Source organism: Hermetia illucens, chromosome 3, assembly GCF_905115235.1.
Source record: "Hermetia illucens chromosome 3, iHerIll2.2.curated.20191125, whole genome shotgun sequence".
Classification (NCBI taxonomy): Eukaryota; Metazoa; Arthropoda; class Insecta; order Diptera; family Stratiomyidae; genus Hermetia; species Hermetia illucens.
The window spans coordinates 98,051,159-98,072,548 of record NC_051851.1 but is presented as its reverse complement, the minus strand read 5'-3'; the positions used below and the strand labels follow the sequence as shown (position 1 = coordinate 98,072,548).

The window sequence follows — 21,390 nt, the reverse complement described above, 5'->3', positions numbered from 1 at the left end:
CATGTCTATTATTCGCAACAGACTTTTCATCTAAGTACATCAAGTGTGTCAGTTCGCACTTAGCACATAGGCCATACTTTATTGCAAAACCATGCCCTCTAGTATCATTCAGTAGCCATGAAAGGGGGCTCAGTGCCATACAAAACCAAAGGGGAATCAACGAACCCCCCTGGAAGATGCCCCTCCGTATACGGATGAGCTCTGAGGTATTAGCACGTTCAGATGTACGCACTGATAAGGTGATATGTCACCCTTCCATGACTGTCGCCAAAAACTTTATTAGTTTCGGATCAATGCGATACAAATGTAGGATATCGATTAGCCAGGTATGCGGAACGCTATCAAAATAATAACAATAATAATAATCGTTGGCGCAACAATCCATATTGGATCACGGCCTTGAAGTGTGTGAGAGCACTTCAGTCAAGGCCGTAATGTTACACTATAAGATTACAGTACCCTGTAGGAGGCAATATGGGTAGCATTGCGCTCGCCCGAGATTATTACCCTGATCTGACTCAGGTACTCATTCACAGCTGAGGCGACTGGTATTCGACGTCAAACCACGATACAAATTCCACTGCCACCAGTGAGATTTGAACCACGACCTACCGCATGACAGCCTTGTGCTCTAACCACTCAGCTATCTGGACATTTATTGATTTCCTAATATGAATATGAACCTCGATGTGAATTTGTCTATCCGATGAACTGACAGGAAGTGAAATTCCAGAGTGTGTGTTGAATTGGGGGTAATCATTTGAGTTAAGTTTATCCGCGGAACGGAAGCTATTTGGGTTGAATTTATAATGCCTACGTGGTCAAAAGAGTCGCGCGGAGACTTATCACGCACTTCGGCGAGCGGAAAAGCGACTTCATAGACGGAAAAAGGAAGCCTGGGAGAACCAACAGGTCTGTGAACTCGAAAAGTACAGAGAGAAGCCGCACCAGGCACGGAAGGATGAAGCCTTACATACCTCGATGTTCATCCTGCCGAGACAAAGAGGGAAATCTGATTTCCGACAGAATGGGCATATTGGAACGATGAGTTGAGTACTTTGATAAACTACTGAACAACCCAAACATCGGCGAGCGAAGGGAGGTAATATTTGAGGACCAAGAGCCTTGGCCTTCATCTAGCCGAACTGCTAGCATTCGGGTTAGCTCCAGCACGTGCCGTCCGGTTCGTCAAATTATCTCGCGCAGTCGGTATTCCCGCTTGGCAAACCTGTTAGGGGAGTTTGGTTGGTTGATAGCCTGGACTCTCATTGTAACAAAGTTGGCGCCCAATGTGCAGCCACAGTTTTTGCGTACGTAACAGATTTGGCGCCCAGCCTGCGGCCGGAAAAGTGAACTATTGCCAAGGTGCCTGAATGGAGGATGTAGAAATGGACTTTATCCATTCACTTGCCCATCCGAAACTCAGGAGCTTCACCTTTTAAATGTTTGCCGAGTAGTTAACTTAAATTATCCACCCAATATATTAAAATTAAAGCCCATTGACGCGTTTTGTTGATTTTGTCAGTGTCTGGTTTGGATCGTGGCTTTGAGTCTCGACCGGACTATTCGAATTTGGGATGAAGGTCTGCGATTCTGATCAGATTCCTCACAAAACGTAGAGTTTCCCCACCCTATCCTTTTATTTTCTTAAAAAGCTTTGAGCTGATTAATCTACTTGATCGGTGGGTGGCCGTTGACTTTCTTCTTCATGGGAGATTTCGTTTATGAGGACTGACGTTTTCTGGGAGTTGGGAAGGAGCATAAATACCGCGCATTTTCACAGTAATTTTTTTGTGTTGTTTGTTGAATTCTTAATATCGTTACTATCTTGTCATGGTTTTTAAAGAAGCCTCTGTTTGCCTACAGTTGGAGGAGGATGAGGAGGTGGGTTCAAAACCGGCCAGAGCTATGCCCAAAACTCCCATAGGGCAAATGGCTGCTCGACATAAGATGGGATGGGCGCGTTTTCAGCGCTTTCCTCTCTCCATAAATAAACACCGGACGTAACCTAACTCCGACGGATCCTCTGCGCTCCTCCAGCAGATTGAGCGGCTACGGGAGGAAATCTGGGGTCTTAGGTTCCCGCCGCAGCACTGCACGGTTCGTTATTTAGCGACCGTATCTAATGAGGATTCGCCGGCCGTACCGGGATACTTCACCCCCTCGTGCTGGAGCATCGCATTTGCCATCTGCGAGTTCAGGTCGAATACCAATTACCGACCTGAACAGATTTTCCGGAGAAGGCAATTGCCCGGACGGCCGCGTAAGTAAGATAGTGTTCGGATGGGGTCTGAAGTTCTCGGGAGCCCTGACTCGATGCCGATAGGCAGTTTCCTGGATCGGGTGGCAACGCTGACGGAAGCTACCCTGGGAAGGCAGTTTTACTCCTCGAGTCGGCATCTCCACTTGTTTTTTAGCTGGACCTAAATTAGAATGGTATTGACATTGTCGGCAGAGGGCTGGTCATCTGCCCTGGAATCTGCTGTACGACGAACTGCTAGAGCTGTTCGGTCAATCTGCCTCCGATGGAGATATCCAGAGGCTTATATAACCTTACTGCAACACCCAACTCGAATTCGTCGATGAGCATTTTATCCAATAATGACAATTTAAATGAAGAGTCAACTGATTCTAATACACCCATTTAACCAGCGATTCCTTCGCTGGATTTGTCTAGAAAGGAGACATATGAACATACCATATTCGGCATCTCGGAGCTGGCAGCGTTCCACTTTCCACGTCCGCGCCTACTGGGCTGTACGAAAGAGGGCACATCAATTCCTTTCGTCGGTAGTGCTAGTGCACAAGCCGAAGGGAGACTTACAATCATATGCGAACATCATCCTTTATTGTGTACTGGGCTTGGTGAACACCGAATTTCGGTGTGTTTGTATTTCCGCTGGACTGGCTGAGCAAGTCCTGCGTGAAAAATAAGTCCCCATTCGAAAATTACGCCTCACTTTAAAGACGGCAGGTGGGACTCCTCATTCCACATTAGGAAAGGTGCTACGGTCAGGTTTAGAGGATCTACAGCTGACCTGCTATTATGGATCATCCCCAGTATAGGCCAAAACCTGTATTTGGGAGGTGATTTTGTTCGCGCTTTTAATTTAGCACCAGGCCTTTTTCTAACAAACGGTATTCCGTCTTCGCAGGATTCGAGAGCTTTGGAGACTGTTAATGATACCTGTGGCCAGCGGCATGTTCTGCCACCCGTGCAGGAGCTTCAGCTGCAAGCTCCGGTATCTAAATTTCCCTAATTCACAAAACAAGGACTAGGACGTACATCGTTGGTATCGCATCACATTGATGTAGGAGATGCCAAACCGATCAAACAGCGTGCCAGTAAAGTCAATCTCTGTACGATAAAGTGTGCTTATCACATGCCGCTCATTGATAGGATGTTGAGCCGGTTGCCTAAGGCTCAATATATTGGCATAGGCGCGGTTCTCGTCCAAGTAACACCTAGAGGAGACGAGGTCAACATTGCTTTCATGTGGCAGATACGCGACGCGACGTATTATGCAGCAGTAGTGTCTGGTTGCCGTATAATTTACAATTTACAAGTTCCAGGCATGAAGGAGGATATGAATTCCAAGTGGTCACTGATTACGCTTTCCACTTCGCGTCTTGCGCGATGGGCATTGAAGCTTTAAAATTTCAAGCTCACCATCAAGCATCGCAAGAGGACACAGAACGTCGTTCCTGACACTGCAAACTGCAGCTACTACCACTATCATGAAATTATTAACAGTATTCTAATGTGCATTGATGCATGACTCCAGTAGGCACATAATAGAAAAGATAAGAAAAAAGAAATATGTATACATATACGTGGAGAAAAAAAATAATACCGTTTATAAGGATCCTTCACTTGGGCTTTTAGCGTAATATTCTCTTCCTTTAAGTCGCTAATTTGAAGAACTAAATTCTTGATTTCACTGCGGAAAGTATCAAATTTAATTGATATAAACTACAGTGAATTGGCAATTTCTTCCATTTCCTCACATTTTTCTGCAACCACACTCGTTTTTTTGTCTTTGGTCCCATCTTTGACCCAGTTTACGTAAATTGTCCATATTTTTAATGGTTGAACACGCCTTATGATATAAATTGTTGCAAACTGAGCACATTACACAGTCTTTCGTATCGGAAAAATCCACTCTTTCCGCACATTTCGACTATCCGCAATGCAAGTCTAAAGAGCGTGTACCTTTGGCGCTGTATGGCTTACCAAGTGAAGTCATATGTGGAATGTTGTTCTACGTGCAAGACCACGAAGGCGCCCAATTAAACACTTCGTCCTCCTATGGTTCTCACTCCATCCCCAGATAGGCCGTTTCAAATGCTGTTCATCGACTTTATCGGTCTGCATCCACGAAGTAAGTCGGGAAATGTGGGACCTACCATCGAACATAATTATTTCACGAAATTCGTTTTCGTGAAGCCGATTCGGCGCTTCGTAGCTGAAGTTGTGTCTCTAGTGAGGGCGTCTAGGATTGCCTTTCGTTGCTGGTGGCAAAACCCGACTTATGCATCGCTGACTGATTCTTCCCGGTTCTTCTCCTCGGTGTGGGGCCGGCGAAGCACCTGTGGTTCATTACGTCGATATCATTTTCCTGGCCGCTTTCGAGGTTTGGATATTCAAATTTGAGTAGTCAAGCTTCGGCCACGGAAGGGAAATTTATCTTTGTGGTTGCCCTGCTCGGCTTTGCTGCCCTACTTGGCGGGAGATTTTTTTTGAGGAGAGAGCAAAAGGTAAAATACAGAGGTCAGGTAAGTCAAATATATTGGGATAGTAGATTCCAATGCATGGTATAAGCTGCCATGGAATTTTCCTTTTCAAATGTGTGGCCTATCCACGGGCACTTCCTCCTGCTCATCAGCACCATGGTCTGCACCCCGAAGAAATTCTTGGCTTAAAATTGTGTCGGAGCAAAAAGACTGCACACAGGAGAGCCGATACGAATTTCTAGCCGGAACGGAATTAGGTTGGCGCTCGATTGTGCCTGGGTTCTACATGTATAGTTGTGACGATTGTGCCTGTGGATGGGTACCCAAGTGACAAGTGATAAACAGATGGGCAATGTGACACATGCAGCCAAGTGCTCGCTACCTACAATGATTTTTTCCTGCCAATTTGTTTGGTCAGTGGCATTGGGTTGGTAATCGAATTTCCTGTGTGTTGTCTGCTACTCCCATATAGCAACACAGAAATAATAAAAAGGAAATCCGTGAAAATTTTCCGCCATCATATGTCGCTCTGATAATAGTTATTAAATTTCTGCGGAATGTCTCGCCCGTATAGGACCCTCGAGAAACACTCTGTTCCCGCTGTCAAAAGCCTTTTCGAAATTTATGAAGAGCAGGTGAAACGAAAATCTGAAATCCGCGCAGTGTTCCAAAATGATCCGCAAGATGTAAATGTTGTTAATGTAGGAGTACAGCACGTTGGCGCGAAAAAATCTCAACTTCATGCTGATATTAAGGTATCTGTATTTCCAGATTTTGGTATTTACCTTTATTATTAATCTTCAGCACGACTCTATGGGCTTTCTCCTTTAAATCTAGAGTAACTTGGCCAAAGTCCATGACTGGGAGAGAGAGTAAGCATATGACAACTGCACTTACGGATATTTAGAAGTAGGGACTCTGCAGATAGTGCAGGGATTACAAGGCAGACCGTCGAGTCCAGTGGCTTTGCCCGCTTGAGTGCACTAATGACTATAATGATTCTATAATACTTTTCGTTTGAAGGAGCAATCCGTATCCGTACAGCTATGTTACGGTGACTAGCCATTTCATTCGCTAGAGGCTGAACTTTACTGGGTTTGTTGTGGTTGAGAGTGGTGCTGAAATGCTCCTCTTAAGCTGCTCGTCACCGTGGACGACGAGCCGATCGCTTTTGTTCCATCCATCGCCCTACTTCTGAGTCTACAAAATTGCTATTGTTATTTCGATTTGTATTGCAGCAATTGTTTATAATCGCAAATTTACTTTTCATGGTACTGAATATAACCCAATTTGGTTTTTAAAAATTCACATTCATTTTTCTCTCATATTTGACATTACATATAATAAGTGCATACTCTATTTCGCTCAACAGAGGTACCAAATTAAATTTATCTACAGTATAAATAAAACATCGAAAAATACTTAAGCTAATTGTTTGGAACAGGAGCCGGTTCGCCATTAGCGCGTTGTTGATTCGCGTCGTCTGCGTTCGCCTGCTGCTGATTAGGGCGCCTGGTGTACATTATCGCACCCAGCACTAAAGTTAGAATTGTAATTAGATACAAATCCCAATTCGACATGATATTCTCGTCCAATTGCAGTACAAATTTGAAAGGTGTCTGAAAAAAGGATATCAACATTTTCGAAATCTAATCAGGTATTAATTCAGACTAAACTTACATTTTTTAATGAATCAATCTTTTTCAGGATCTGCAATTTCATCAGTGCTAAGGCAACAGGTACTTTAGCGTCTGCATTGGTTTGGGCCGCCAAATCATATGAGCGTTTCGCTAAATGCCAATCTTTCTTCATCCCGAGTCCTTGCTCATGCATGTAACCCAGGTTAAACATTGCCTGCGCGTTAAATTGTTGGTCTGATGCTTTTCTGAATTACCAAGAATGAGCGGAAACCTTAAATCATGCAAAATATTATGTTTACCTATAGAGTGAAGCTGCTGTTTCATAGTCTATGGCAGTTCCCATTCCGTAGTAATAATAGTCTCCAAGTTTCACCTGCGCTGCCGAGTATCCCTGTGCCGACGCTAGCTTCCAATAATGGAATGCGCGTATTAGGTCCTCTGACCTTTCATTGAATAGACTGACTTCATTTCGGTCAAGAAGAAATGCGGCATTGCTTTGTGCAACCTCGTACCCCATTTCGGCAAGGAGAGAATATTGCAAATAGGACTCGTCAAAGTGATAATGCCTGTAGTCTTGGTAAGCGTGCATTAAACGTTCACTCCATCGGCCACGCTCAGCCACATTTTTGAAGAACTATTTTATGAAAGTTAATTATTTTCATCACTCTCAGTCTACTCTTGGATACTTACTTCGACTGCTGACGGACAAGATGGAATGACGCCAAGACCTAAGGCGTGCATAAGCCCTAAATTGTAGTAGGCCAAAACATGACCGGACTGTGATGCAAGCTGGTAGTATTTCATAGCGATCTTGAAATCCATTTTCACACCATTTCCGGCTAAGATGTTGACAATTTACATTAGGGGGGAATTAGAATGCTATAAGCGAAAATACTCACTAAAATACATGTTGCCCAGTTGCAGTTGACCATCAACCCAGCCTTGATCAGCTGCCTGCGTAAAGTAACTTAATGCTTTCGTGGTGTCTTTAGGCACTCCGCGTCCTAACAGATACATCATCCCCAACCCACTTTGGCCAATCGGGTTTCCCATTTCTGCTGCTTTTTTGAAGAACTAAGCAAATAGTTATGTTATTATCCAAAGTTTCTAAATGACACAATTATTCTTACCTTGAAAGCAGTTCCGTTGTCTGCTTTGATATATTCGCTCCCATCAAAATATATCTTTCCTAGAAAGGCGTATCCTATCGCGTTTCCTGAGTTCGCTGCTTGCGTGAAATACTCCAAGGCTTTCTGATAGCTCTGTGGAGTCTCCCGACCACCTTGAAAATATAATTGGCCCAGACCGACTTGTGATTGAACTTCTCCTTTATCAGCGAGCAATTGATAATACTCAATTAAATCACGTTCGTGTCCACTGGGATTTTCCGTCTCATCTAAAAGGCGAACCCGATGGACAGATGGACCTCCGGAGAATTTTACTTGCGACGCCACTTTTTTCGCTACTCGGCGATAGTAGGAAAGTGCTTTCTCGCAATTGCTAGAAACTGTGATCCCAAATGAATATCTATAGCCAAGCGCCATTTGTGCCCATGTATTATCGGCTAGAGCCGCTACAGTGTAGTGTACGAGAGCTTTAGCTTGACTTGCATTTACACCGATGCCAGTGGAATACATGAATCCTAGTCCCTGAATTGAATTGAAGGAATAATTTTGTCAATGACTAAAAAGCAATCAAATTTCAATATAAAGCGCTGATTCCGACTACTGTCATAGTTCAAAAATAAATATTCGCATAAGAAGGCAGCAAGTAGCTGCTGAAATACGTATTTGAAAAAAAAATCAATAATCGATTCTAAGGAACCAGGGAATTTTTAATTTTCGAGTATCGATATTTCTTCCAAATCTTTTCGAATTTTAGAATATTACTCCGCTAAAGACACTCTCTGAACTGGTTAAGAAAGATGGAAAGTGTGGTTACCAAAGCCTAAATGACTGAAAATCTAAATAAGGTGCAACTGAAGGAACCCACTTTCACACTCTTCTTCCAATGAATCACACCAGAGTTCCAGGGTAAAGCTGAGAAATGGAAATGAGGCGAGGGTATATTGAAATAATGTATCTTCAGTCACATCAAGATCCATATGAATATAAGGCGACCGCTAACAAAAGTGGGCCATCAAGGGAAATACTTCCAGTGAATAAATAACATTAGCTTAGATTCATTACGTCATTTCTGACGTATCAATTAGACAGGGGACAAAGTGTGATTAAACGCTGCTCCATTTCATAGGCGGAACTACAAGTAAAAAAGAAGGGAAAACCTTCAATGAGAATGAGAGCAAAAGTGGACATAAGGGGTCCCTCAAAAGCCGTGGAGAGCATCAAAGGAAAAACAGTCATTGAAAAAGATTCAACGGATTCTTTCAAGTAGGTAAGGTTGAAATCAAGAGAGGGTTTTCTTTTTCTTCAGCCTTTGTCCCCTTCACAAGCGGGGTCAGCTTGTCGTGATCGGTTTCGCCACTTGGCTCTATCGAATGCCTGATCTGGGTGCGCTCTCGCGGTTTTTAAATCCCCATCCAGCGTATGAAGCCACCGTTGTTTCGGCCTGCCTTTTGGTCGTTTACCATCGACTTCGATGTTCAGACCAATCTTGGCAAGTGAATTCTCGTTAGCACGAATTGCGTGACCATACCATCGAAGATGTCTCTCTCGCAACTTTTCCACGATCGGTGCAACCCCATAACGATCGCGTATATCCTCATTTGGATATCCCGTGTGACGGTGTCCATAACAAGAACAAAGAGGAGTGGTGAGAGGGCGCTTCCTTGATGAACATCAACAGAGACACGAAGCGGTTTTGATACACCCGCCATACTTTGAACTTTACTTTTCGGATCGTGATAGAGCAATTGACCCCAGCGAGTTCTTCTGGTACTAAGTGTTGTCGTGAAGCATACCAGATAAGTTCGTGTGGCACACGGTCAAACGCTTTCTCTAGATCCAGAAAGGCAGTGTAAAAAGGGCGATGCTTCTCACGATGTTTCTCCATGAGTAACCGCGCAGCGTGTATTGCGTCAGTAGTTCCGCAGTTTTTGACAAATCCGGCTTGATTCACGGTTATTTCAAAGATTTCACGAATACGGTTGTTATCTGTGTTAGGTGGTTTTGTAATGTGAAATCACAAACGGAACCCGACGCCGAGTTACACTTACGAATCTGTTGTTGTTATGATTGCCTGTTCTTTCCTCTAACTTTTGGGTGACTTTTTGCTTGGCTTTGGGCTAGAAAATTATTTCGAGTGCATGTTAATATGGGGATATAGATGGTTGGTTTCAAGTAGTTAATTTGTAATCTTATCACTTGGTAATGAATGTCGGCTGCTGATTGCGTGATCCGTGGTTAAATTGAAGTCTACGAAGCATTTAACGCCCGTCATCGTTGATGGACTGCTACTTCAACAGAAGGTACGTAAGCAAATCAATGATCGAAGAGGCTATCTTTCCGAAAATATTATAAGTCCCAATTTATTTGTGTGTAACAGTAGCGGTACGCCAACCTGAGGTCCTTGATATCACCTTACTTGAGGTTAGAAAACTGGAAAATGTCCAGAGATTTTTTTTCACAGCTGAATGCACTTGAACTTAAATTTCGTACAGGGGCTTTCAAATTATTCAGAGATCTTATCAGGCAAGGAGAGGGTATCGTCAACTTATTAGAAGCAAGTTGTTCAAAACTCTTAATGATAGCATCCCAAATGTAAAAAAACTGGCGTTCAAGGTGGACGCTTTAGGGAAGGCAATAACAATCGCCCTGGGAGAATCGCGCCCAGTAAACAACACCAGAAAGATACTATCACTTTGATGAAAATCTGTGTAATATCAGGAAGCATAAAACTGGCAGTCACATAAGGATGTACTCTAGGGATATTAATACCGGTAAGAGACCATGCTGACATATAATAGTTGCAATGACGAAGATTGCGAGATTTAAATGACAGTACCCATAAAACCAAGGTGGATTATGGCACTCTGCAAAAATTTTATAACACTTAGTAGATCGCGCTTCTTTCACACTAAAAAAACTATGCTTATTCTGCTTATCAGATATAAACGAAACTGTATCTTCACACAATAATAGAGTATATAATATAATACTTTTCAACATAATCCCTGCTTTAAAATTCATTAATATGAAATGATTTTTACATAAATGAGATGCATTTATTTTGCGAAATTGATATAAGAAATCAATCATCCGCCATGCCAATCGAAAACAGCGGGAATTTTGTTAGTTGTCAGCCGGGGACCGCTTCATTCTTCCATGATCGCTTAGAATCAGGCGTGCAGAAATAGACACGCTACTGTTCGGCTGACCTGCAAACCAATGGTTCTCTCTATTCCCCACATCCATGTCACACCCTTGAAATTTAGACGTTAAGATAATAAAAATAAGAAATCTGATTTGTATTTAATTTTCCCTCGAAGATGACGAATGTAAAGTAGAATCGATAGAGCCTGAGCAAGCAATTCTATACTTTGATGCATCGCGCAACATTTTCTTCACATTTACATTTGCAGTTATGTATGCTGTTTGGGCACAATATTGCAGTAAATGTGATTTTTATTTATTTATGAAATAATAACACTGAAGGCCTCAACAAGTGCAAAAAATGAATTTAGTACCTTTTGCAAACAAAATCCTCCATTTTCTCTAACTTAATATCACTTGAATCATCATCGTCAACGGCGCAACAACCGGTATCCGGTCTAGGCCTGCCTTAATAAGGAACTCCAGACATCCCGGTTTTGCGCCGAGGTCTACCAATTCGATGGCGTCCTGACCTACGCCATCGCTCCATCTTAGGCAGGTTCTACATCGTCTTCTTTTTCTACCATAGATATTGCCCTTATAGACTTTCAGGGTGGGATCATCCTCAGCCATACGGATTAAATGACCCGCCCACCGTAACCTATTGAGCCGGATTTTATCCGCAACCTGCCGGTCATGGTATCGTCCGTCCTCATGTAGGGGGCGAAAAATTCTTCGGAGGATTCTTATCTAGAACGCGGCCAAGAGTTCGCAATTCTTCTTGCTAAGAGTCCAAGTCTCCGAGGAATACATGAGGACTGGCAAGATCATTGTCTTGTACAGTAGGAGCTTTGATCCTATGGTGAGACGTTTCGAGAAGAACAGTTTTTGTAAGCTGAAATAGGCTCTGTTGGCTGACAATAACCGTGCGCGGATTTCATCATCGTAGCTGTTATCGGTTGTGATTTTCGACCCTAGATCGGTCTCAAAAGATCACTTGGATGGAAGATATTTCCTAATCAAACTGACATCTCAAAAGGTCCACATGGCAAAAGATAACGTAAAATAATCTAAAATTGTCAGAAGCAGGCGATCTTCTTATGGGAATTTTCTTATCCACGAATTATAGAAGAAGCACCTTTCCAAAAAATGCTGTACGGGCATCCTTCGTATTTCCTAAAAAGTGTATTTTGGGCTGCAAGAATAACATTCGCTCTCGGGGGTTATCTACCTTACCGTGGTAACGGAACTCAGTACTGAAGAGAAGCCTGAAGCTAAGCAACAAACCCAAGACAAGATGTGACTATCATGACTAGGGATGAGCAATTACAGGGTTTAAATTGTGGTGGCGAACCATAATCCCTGGATAGCAGGTGGGTTTCTGTTAATCTTCTTTTGGCAAATGGAGGGTCTGCCGAGGGTAAGCATTTCACTCGGAGCAGAAAATTACCCGCTCCCCTAAACTACAGCCCTCCGTTTGAGGCCCCGGTTTTGCCGAGAAATGAGCAAGTGTTTTTAACGCATGAACGGTTTCATGACGTAAGTAAATTTGTCCGAGACGAACAAATATATGTTTTCCTGCTAAATATTGGCACCCTCACTGGAAAAATGGGGAACCCTTCGGAATAGGCGCATTGATATTTGCGCTGTACAAGAAACTCGTTGATGCAATGCCAAAAGCTGCGACATAGAATGCGAACGCAGCAAAAATGGCTATAAACGATATGGTGTTGACATTGCCATCTCCGAGGGTTTTCATGATGCCATTAAAGGAGTCGAGCGATTTGATGACCGGCTAATGCAGCTTACTATTATATTAGCTGAAAGCACGCTTCATTTCTTCACTGCAGACCCGCCAACCAGATGCCAAGAAAGATACCTTCTGGCAACTGCCTGACACAAAGGCTTGTAACGTCTCTGTCGATCACTATATCGTCATTGCGGGCAGTTTTGATGGCGCAATGAGAGCGGCGAGCATAGAGTCGATTTTGTAGACATGCAGGGCCTTGTACTTTTGAATGTATGGTATATCAAATGTTTGCCTCTTATTATATAATATAATAATAATAATCGTTGGCGCAACAATCCATATTGGATCAGGGCCTTGAAGTGTGTTAGAGCACTTCATTCAAGACCGTAACGGTACACTAGGAGGCAATGTGGTCAGCATTGCGCTCGCCCGAGATTATTACCCTGATTTGACTCAGGTACTCATTCACAGCTGAGTCGACTGGTATCCGACGTCAAATCACGATGCAAATTCCACTGCCACCAGTGTGATTTGAACCGCGACCTTCCGTATGACAGCCTAGTGCTCTAACCACTGAGCTATCCGGACACTCTTATTATATATAAGGGGGCAAATAACATCCAGTAACCGCTTCGGTCACGCTGCTCCCAGAGCAGAGGCAGAGACAGCGTCTGATGAGTTGCCTCTGCGCTGGACGAAAATGCAAGTCATCTATATACGATTGTCACATCTTCCCACATTTAGTGGTAACAGTATAACGCTAACCGCTTATATCCTCATAAGACGTTGAAATGTTATCAATGTCACTGACTGAATAGTCATCGCACCTCAACAGCGGGGGTTGATTGCTGTCTTGTAAATTAAGCCATCAATTAAACAACCGTAGGAAGGCACTGGCCCGCCTCGAATTGAATGGTGTCGATTTCGTGAGAGAAGAGAAGAAGTAATATCGAAAAATCGTGCAATCGCACTAAAAACACTCAGCGTGACCAACCAACAGCTTCTCATCGAAATCACCAACCGGGAAGAAAACCATCTCTGGTTGGAAAATAAACTACTGTAAACGACATTCGAGACGAAAGAGATTCTGTAACGACTGTTAAAAGCAGCCACAAATGTACACAGCATATTAAACACTTCTGTTGCGTTGATTGCAAGAACGGTACTTTGTCACCGGGAATATTTCGGCCAGATTTCAACTGAAAAATTTGCCATCCTCTACTTCCAAAAGCACTGCCCGCATTTGGAGCAATTGTCAGCGACAGCGTCACTGAAGTCGAGGGAGCAATTAAAGAAGGAATGAATGTTCAGAAAGCAACAGGACCGGAAGACACCGCAGCTGAGCTCTTGGTAGCGAAGAGCTGGGATCCAATTCTGTAGCTCAGTGAGTTCTTCAATTGGGTCTGTGAGGAGGGTAAAGCATCATCTGGCTAGCAAGAAAGCATCACTGGTGCAATATAGAAAAAGGAAGGGAATCCACCAAATTATTTCAAATAATTTAATCGCTAGAAACACCGCGAGATTATACTTAGAGCACCAAAATGTCCAAATTACCGTCGTTGTGCTACACAAACTAATCTGATACACTTTGCGACTAAACCTAGTGTCAGAGGAACTCGTGCGCTGAGTTAAATTGCTCTACCGCGCTTCGAAAAGTATAGTTTCAAGTTTGGCAAATATATCAAAAAACCGGTTCGTGTGTCCGTCCTTGTTTATCAAGGATACGCACTTTCGTACTTGTTATGGACAAAGTCACACTAGACACCCAACCTCTTTCAATGTTAATCTGGATCAGCTTGTTGAAAAATGGAATGATCGCCTTATGCCACACGGTCTGAGACTGAATCTAAATATAAACAGGTACTCTCACTATCAGAGGCGGTGACCTATCCGGAACTGAACGATTTAAATATCTCAGCTCAATGTTGTCAGCCAATGGTGAACTGCGTTACGAATTGAAACTTGAATCAAGTGGCGCTCCACAACTGACGCTCTTTGTGGTCGACGCATCAACGAAGGTCTTGAATCAAAAATTTACAGTGGTGTCGTTCACTCTCTCGCCCTCTATGGTTTTGAGTGCTGGCCAACTACAAAAAACAATGAACGATGCTTCTCGGTAATGGAGATAAAGATGTTTCGTTGAACCACTGGCGTAACATGCAATGATCACATCCGCGATTGATATGGGGTTGCCCCGATCGTGATAAAATTGAGAGAGACTCGTTCTCGATACTGTGGGCACATAAATCGCGCTGACAAGAACTCACTTGCCAATATTGGTCTGAACATCGATAGGAATAGACCGAAATATCGGCCGAAAAAAAAATGACATGATACCTGGGATGGTAATTTGAAAACTTCGCGGCTCCATCCAGATCAGGCCTTTGACAGGACAAAATGCCGATCAAGGCGACCCAAACCGGCTTCTGAACGAGACAAAGGTTGAAGAAAAAGAAGAAAGTTGCCAGTGCAGATACAAACGCTCGCTTGCCTAAGTATTGCTGGTGCAATGAAAAATACGTTGAACGCGTTATCAGCTTTAAAATCAACACCATATCGGGTCAGTTGGAATAGATTTGCTACTAATTGCTGCTGAGAAGGCCTAGAAAACGAAGTATTCCTGACAATGGCGGGACCACAGTTAGTATGTGTCCTTATCCCGTCCAAGTCTACTATAGGTAGGTAAAAAAGTGCCGATCTCACCAACACATTGGCCGTGCGAGCATGTCAATCATAGCCGATTCCATTTTCCGTATATCTCACAAGTACAGGGCACTTTGAAATCGTGTGGACCCGCATTGCTTTCATTGCCTTGTGGGTCATGGGGGAGTGGGGTAGCTGGTTGTAGTTAATTATAGGTAAAGTTTCCTACCGTGTTTGCGAGCCACGCTGTAGAATCACTGCCGAAGATCATCAAATCCTTATCGATCGAAAGACAGCATTGTTTAAAACAGACTTTAAGTTAGCGTTAAGGTAAATCTACTCCGTTTAAGAAGAAATACATATATACGGCAACACACTGTAATGTGATAGTGACGCCTCCCTATTTTTTCATCCCATTGGGCTGTTATTGTTTCTAACTAATACAAACTGCAACCAATTATACTACGGAGATATTCTCGCGAAGATCTCCATATTATGAGATAATGAGTCACATGACCCTCGCAACAAACGGGATAACGAATGACTCCGACAAAAACTTGTACACCACTTTCCAACTTACCATGTGAGCTCCAGGAATGCCAGATTTAGCCATGTCCTCGAAAACCGACTTTGCATAAGGAATGTCCAAGTTTATATAGTGTCCGAGTAAATGCGCCCAAGCCAACTCAGTTTTAGCTTCTTTGTGCCCCAAGTCCGCGGCCTCCCTTAGCATTTTGTAGCCAAGCGTCTTATCGGTGTTGGGCTTACTTACTAACATCAGTGCCTTCTCGTACAAAGTGTTGGCTGTAATAAGTCAAGTTAATTGTGCAATGGCGAGAATATGTCAAGCCAACGGTCATACCTTCCGATTCCTCTTCGGTGTCCTTCCGCCTGTTCCTCTGGGTGTCTTCTATTTTATCGATCACTGACTTCATCTTCTTTATAATCGTTCCTCTAGTCAAAAGGGCATCCGAATCCTTGCTTCTGCTCTGCTCGTCCAATTCTTGTAGAATATTTTCACTAAGAATTCTCTCATCAGCCTGTGCATATTGCTGGACTACTTTCTGCAATTTCCGGAGATTGGATTGGGATGGCTCCTCGGCAGCGCTGGGTGCAGGCGTTGGTGGGCCCTGAGGTTCGCCCAGGACTGTGCAGATAAGAGCCAATACTAATGGGGCGCAGAACAACCTCATTTTTGATACTCTCTACATTGGATTGTTATCACAAAATTTCGATCGCTTTCTTCCTCCGACTGACTTGGAAATTATCTCCGAATAGAACTTTTCACCGGCAATTTTTTGTTGTCAGCTGCACTGTCAAGACAAATTTCCACAAATAACTGAGACTTCATTGACTAGAAATGTCTTAGGTGTCCGGGGCGCGTGTAAATAAGTAAACCGTAGATTCTGGATTTAATTTCTTTCGATCGCAGGAACGCCGAGCTGTCAAAACTAGGCTTTCGTCAGATGCACAGTGGAAAACATACAACACACGACGTACACGTCAGGTGAGCTGCTGACGGATTAATTGCTCTCTCTGATTACATTTCTCTCCCAAACAAAATAAAAGCGCGCAACAGCGACGGCTATAGTTCTGGAAATAAGTGTGAGAAAGATACGAGTCGAAACATATGGGTGCCAAGAAGGCAACCTGAAAACTTTAAATTCTATTCTACCACAAGCTGCATCTCGTATGACGTTCGCGAGCCTCTGGCAATGCACCACGACGAGCGCGGTGAGTGTCGCTCACTTTAGCTTGTAAACGTTTAGATGTCAAAACGGAATTTTAAGGAGATAATTATTTAGGAAATACTTCACGTAATTATAGGCATTGTATGCAATGGGACTTAATGGAATATTCTCTGTGTTTCTCAGCTTATTTGACATTTCGCCGTAATGTTTTTAAGTCACAACGCGAAGCGATCGAAAACTGACGTCACGACCGTTACGCACGCAAACCACTTCGCGAGGCTCGCGAGTGTTATGAACGTCAAACGGCGCGCAGCGACAGTTAAATTTTCGCTAACGGCTCGACGGACCGAAACAAACTTACGATTTTAGTTAATTCGTGTGAAGGCCGTTTTTTTTCGCTATTTTAGAATTTTTTTATGAAGAACTGGATAAAGATACAAATGCGATAGTATAGTTCGTTATTGAAATACAGAGAAATTTATAAACCCATCTCCAGGAAAAGGCGTTTTTCTGCTGTCACGCTAGAGGTCTTCGCGGTCATCTTAAAGAAAAAAAGTAAACAGCATTTTAACGAAGACTTAACTGCAGTCCGTAAACTAGGATTATTAAAAAATATTAAAAGCTGAATTTTTGGTGCCGTGTTAATTTTTTTTTGTGAATTTTGGTGATTTTTTAGGCTTCTATAATGAATAACAAGAAACTACTGAATGAATCGCAATTATCCTAGTTTGCGGACCGTAGAAATATGTTCTGAATAAGTCGTGAAAATTTCAAAGAATTTCGTTTGATAGATTTTGTACTATGGTTGCAGCCGAGTTTGAACATGCGGTTTCAAGAAAAACGCATTTGGAAAGTAGGATGCGATTTTTAGCCATAGAACCTTAATTGACCATTAATCTGCTATACCTAATCCATAAACCTTAGGTTTCTTGTAGAAACACATGTACAGCCTTGGCTTTATTTCTTGTCCTTTTAGCCAAGTCATTCGAATTTCATTCGGACCGATAAACACGCGCTTTATTACGGCGATCGGCATAAATCTGGCATGTGACTTATCAAAATCCGAAAATCAAAAAATCACTTTACCCTATATTCCACACTATATCTAGATACAATTGATGCCAGAAAGAAAAAATTTGATTCCGCGGATCCGACACACGGGATGACCCCCTTAACAAGCACACGTGTTTGGGCTTTTCCAGTGTGAAATTGCATCATCAAAATAAATGACCCAATGAAAGGAGTTTAATTAATTTAGCTGAAATAAAAATTCTAGTAAGTGGGACGACAAGGGCTCAAGATATGTAAAAATATTGAAGAAAGCGTAAACGTCCCAGAATGCTAGGATTACAATCCCATGCAATTGGAAGCCGAGATGTGTGCAATTGATTGGGAATTACGAAATGCACTGCTCTAGTAAAAGAGATTCTCTTCCTAAGGGCATCATTTACAGGCGCCAATAACCATTAATCAACCGATCATCTACAAGGGCGAAGTGATTAATCAAACCAACCTCAAATAAATCAAAGAAAATAGATACTAAATATAGTGGTTCAAACGCATAATCGTACAAAGAGCGACTCGTGTTTTGAACATATTTTCTAATGTACAAAATTATTTTTTTTTTTCAAAATTTATACGCATCTTTTAGGTAATGAGTATAAAAAAACATAACAACCAAATATAAGTAAAAATTCAAGTCAAACAAATAATCGCTTCAAAAGTGGGATTTCAATATTTTGAAGTTTTTCCTCTTGCTTTTATCACTGCTTCTAAGCTTCGGGGTAACGGGTGCACGGTATTTGCCCAAAATTGTGGGGAAATATTATTCCACCCCTACTTAATAGCCTTCTTAAACTTCCCTACATTTATAAATCTTAAGTTCTTTAAATTTCGTGTTAATTCTTCCCAATCGGGTTAAATAACGTTCAGATCTGGTGACTGCGAAGTTGTTTTCAGAAATTTCGGGCAGGAGGAGCCACTTTTCAGGAACATAGGAAATGTGCCTGGAATCATCTCCTGATATGCCTTACGTTTTGCTTTAAGATCTCCATTTTACCGTCTATGAAATAAATGTCGCGTATTCCTGCGCTAGAAAAATCTCCATACCAACACTGTTGCTAATAACAAATCATACCAGGAAGGAAGTAACTTTTTGTTGCGAAATTCTGCTGATTTTTTTGTGTGTCTCATTATTCGTTTGACGTGACTTATTTCCTATTCTTTGTTGTTCTGCTATTTCATAATGATCATCATCATCAACGGCACAACAACCGGTATCCAATCTAAGCATGCCTTAGTAAGGAACTCCAGACATCCCGGTTTTGCGCCGAGGTCCACCAATTCAATATCCCTAAAAGCTATCTAGCGTCCTGACCTACGCCATTAATAATAATCGTTGGCGCAACAATCCATGTTGGATCAGGGCCTTGAAGTGTGTTAGAGCACTTCATTCATGACCGTAACGGTACACTAGGAGGCAACGTGGTCAGCATTGCGCTCGCCCGAGATTATTACCCTGATTTGACTCAGGTACTCATTCACAGCTGAGTCGATTGGTGTCCGACGTCAAATCACGATACAAATTCCACTGCCACCAATGAGATTTGAACCGCGACCTTCCGTACGACAGCCTTGCGCTCTAACCACTCAGCTATCCGGACCTACGCCATTGCTCCATCTTAGGCAGGGTCTGTCTCGTCTTCTTTTTCTACCACAGATATTGCCCTTATAGGCTTTCCGGGCAGGATCATCCTCATCCATACGGATTAGGTGACTCGCCCACCGTAACCTGTTGAGCAGGATTTAATTCACACTTACTCACGGTATTGCTCATAGACTTCGCCATTATATAGGCTTCATAATAATGTTGAATGAAAATAGGTTATATTATATATATATCTCTTGAAAGGTAAGTATATTATTTAAAATCTCCATATAAATTTTGAAAACATGTTCATGTTTGTGTCCGGATAGCTGAGTAGAGCACAAGGCTATCGTACGGAAGGTCACGGTTCAAATCTCACTGGTGGCAGTGGGATTTGTATCGTGTTTTGACGTCAGATACCAGTCGACTTAGCTATGATTGAGCACCTGAGTCAAATCAGGATAATAATCTCGAGCGAGCGCAAGGTTGACCACATTGCCTCCTATAGGGTACTGTAATCCAGTGTGTATTGTTACGGTCTTGAATGAAGTGCTCTAAAATACTTCAAGGCCCTAATCCAACTGGATTGTTGAGCCAACGATTATTATTAAACATGGAGCACTCTTTGTCCGATTACGTGTTTGACCCATTGTATATTGGGCAGATTTAAAATACAAAACAAAAGACTTGAAGCTAGAGCACGTGGACAGATCGGGATCAAATCCGTAATATTTGTGAATGAAAGCACCAAACACCGTTTGTAATTCATTTTATGCCGCTTTGGGAGACCTTCGCGATGCAATATTGAACAAGTCGGGACACCGAAAGTTGGTCGCTTCAGGCATGAAACGTTTCGTGTCTTCTTATGTAAGGTACTTTGGATATTCGGCAGCTCTATTTGTTACACAACTAATTTGTTTTAGAAAGTACTGTATAGATGAGTCCACTTACGTGAATATCTGGGTTTTCTTTAAGGGGTTACATAGAATTGTAATGTGTGCGGAAACCGAAAAAAAATATATCGCATATTTTTTAAGTACATTTTCTCAAGAACCCGTAAGTAGATATTTTCATATTATTCCCAAGAATGCTTTTGAAGTTGTTCGCACAGTTTTATATAGTGGATATTCGCTTGATATATTGTTTCAAACTGCTTATAGCGGCTTCAAATTACTCTCGTAATGGTGGCTCTCAGCCAGCAGGAACGTATTCTTTGTAAGATCTAAAGTTATCTTCAGATGAAGGGCTTTAGTAGCCACGCAAACAAAAATGGCTATGTACACCTTTATAGTTCCTGGGGTCCACAAGTTTGATGTTTTCTCCTGAAAAGGTCTTCGCAGATCTATTCCAACGTTCTCAAATACTGCTATCCGTCTTACTTGCTCTGACGAAAGATCGGTTATTTTCGGAATTGGTGCCTCCCTTCGTATTTTGGTGCATTTGACAATATATTAGTGACCCCTATTTATTTCTTTACTCTTTGCTGCATACAGTATTTCCTCCGTTCTAATGTCATAGACTGCTCCTCCAAACAGAAGAGAAGTCATCTCAGCCATCAATGTACGCAAACGGAGTAAAACCACCGGGCTCCCGCAGAATTATTCATCGCTTCGCCTCCGCATACGGAAATCCTGGGAATCCAAGATCGTTCCCAGAGAGTGGAAGAAGGGGATTATAATCAAGATTCAAAAAAAGGAGTTTAGATATTTGCTTCACCTTTTTATCGATTTCGAGAATGCTTTCGACCACGTGAATAGGTAGTTTATTTGACGTGCTCTACGCAGGATGATGGCACAAAATGCCATGTGGGGGGGGGGGGGGGGGCGATTTGCGGAGTCCACCAGGATTGCATCTTATCAGCGATATTATTTTTTCTTGTTATTGGTGACGTTCTTTATGCTACTTTGTTCGGGGACGTAACGACGACTATACTGATTATATCTATTTGCTCTCTCATCGGGCTATGGACCTCTTCCAAATTACTTTGAATGTCAAAAAAAGGCAAGTACAGTTG

The 21,390-nt window shown here is 42.4% G+C and overlaps 1 protein-coding gene across 1 annotated transcript; it reads right to left on the bottom strand.

Moving 5' to 3' along the window:
- Nucleotides 1-6,023: 6,023 nt before the first annotated feature.
- Nucleotides 6,024-16,523, bottom strand: LOC119651486 (protein sel-1 homolog 1). The gene is made up of 8 exons (XM_038055099.1): nucleotides 15,901-16,523; nucleotides 15,619-15,842; nucleotides 7,505-8,023; nucleotides 7,274-7,448; nucleotides 7,065-7,213; nucleotides 6,674-7,008; nucleotides 6,415-6,619; nucleotides 6,024-6,353 (listed from the first exon to the last, which is right to left on the bottom strand). The coding sequence occupies exons 1-8, from the start codon at nucleotides 16,229-16,231 to the stop codon at nucleotides 6,162-6,164; spliced, it is 2,130 nt and encodes a 709-aa protein (XP_037911027.1). The 5' UTR covers nucleotides 16,232-16,523; the 3' UTR covers nucleotides 6,024-6,161.
- Between the last annotated feature and the right edge of the window lie 4,867 nt (nucleotides 16,524-21,390).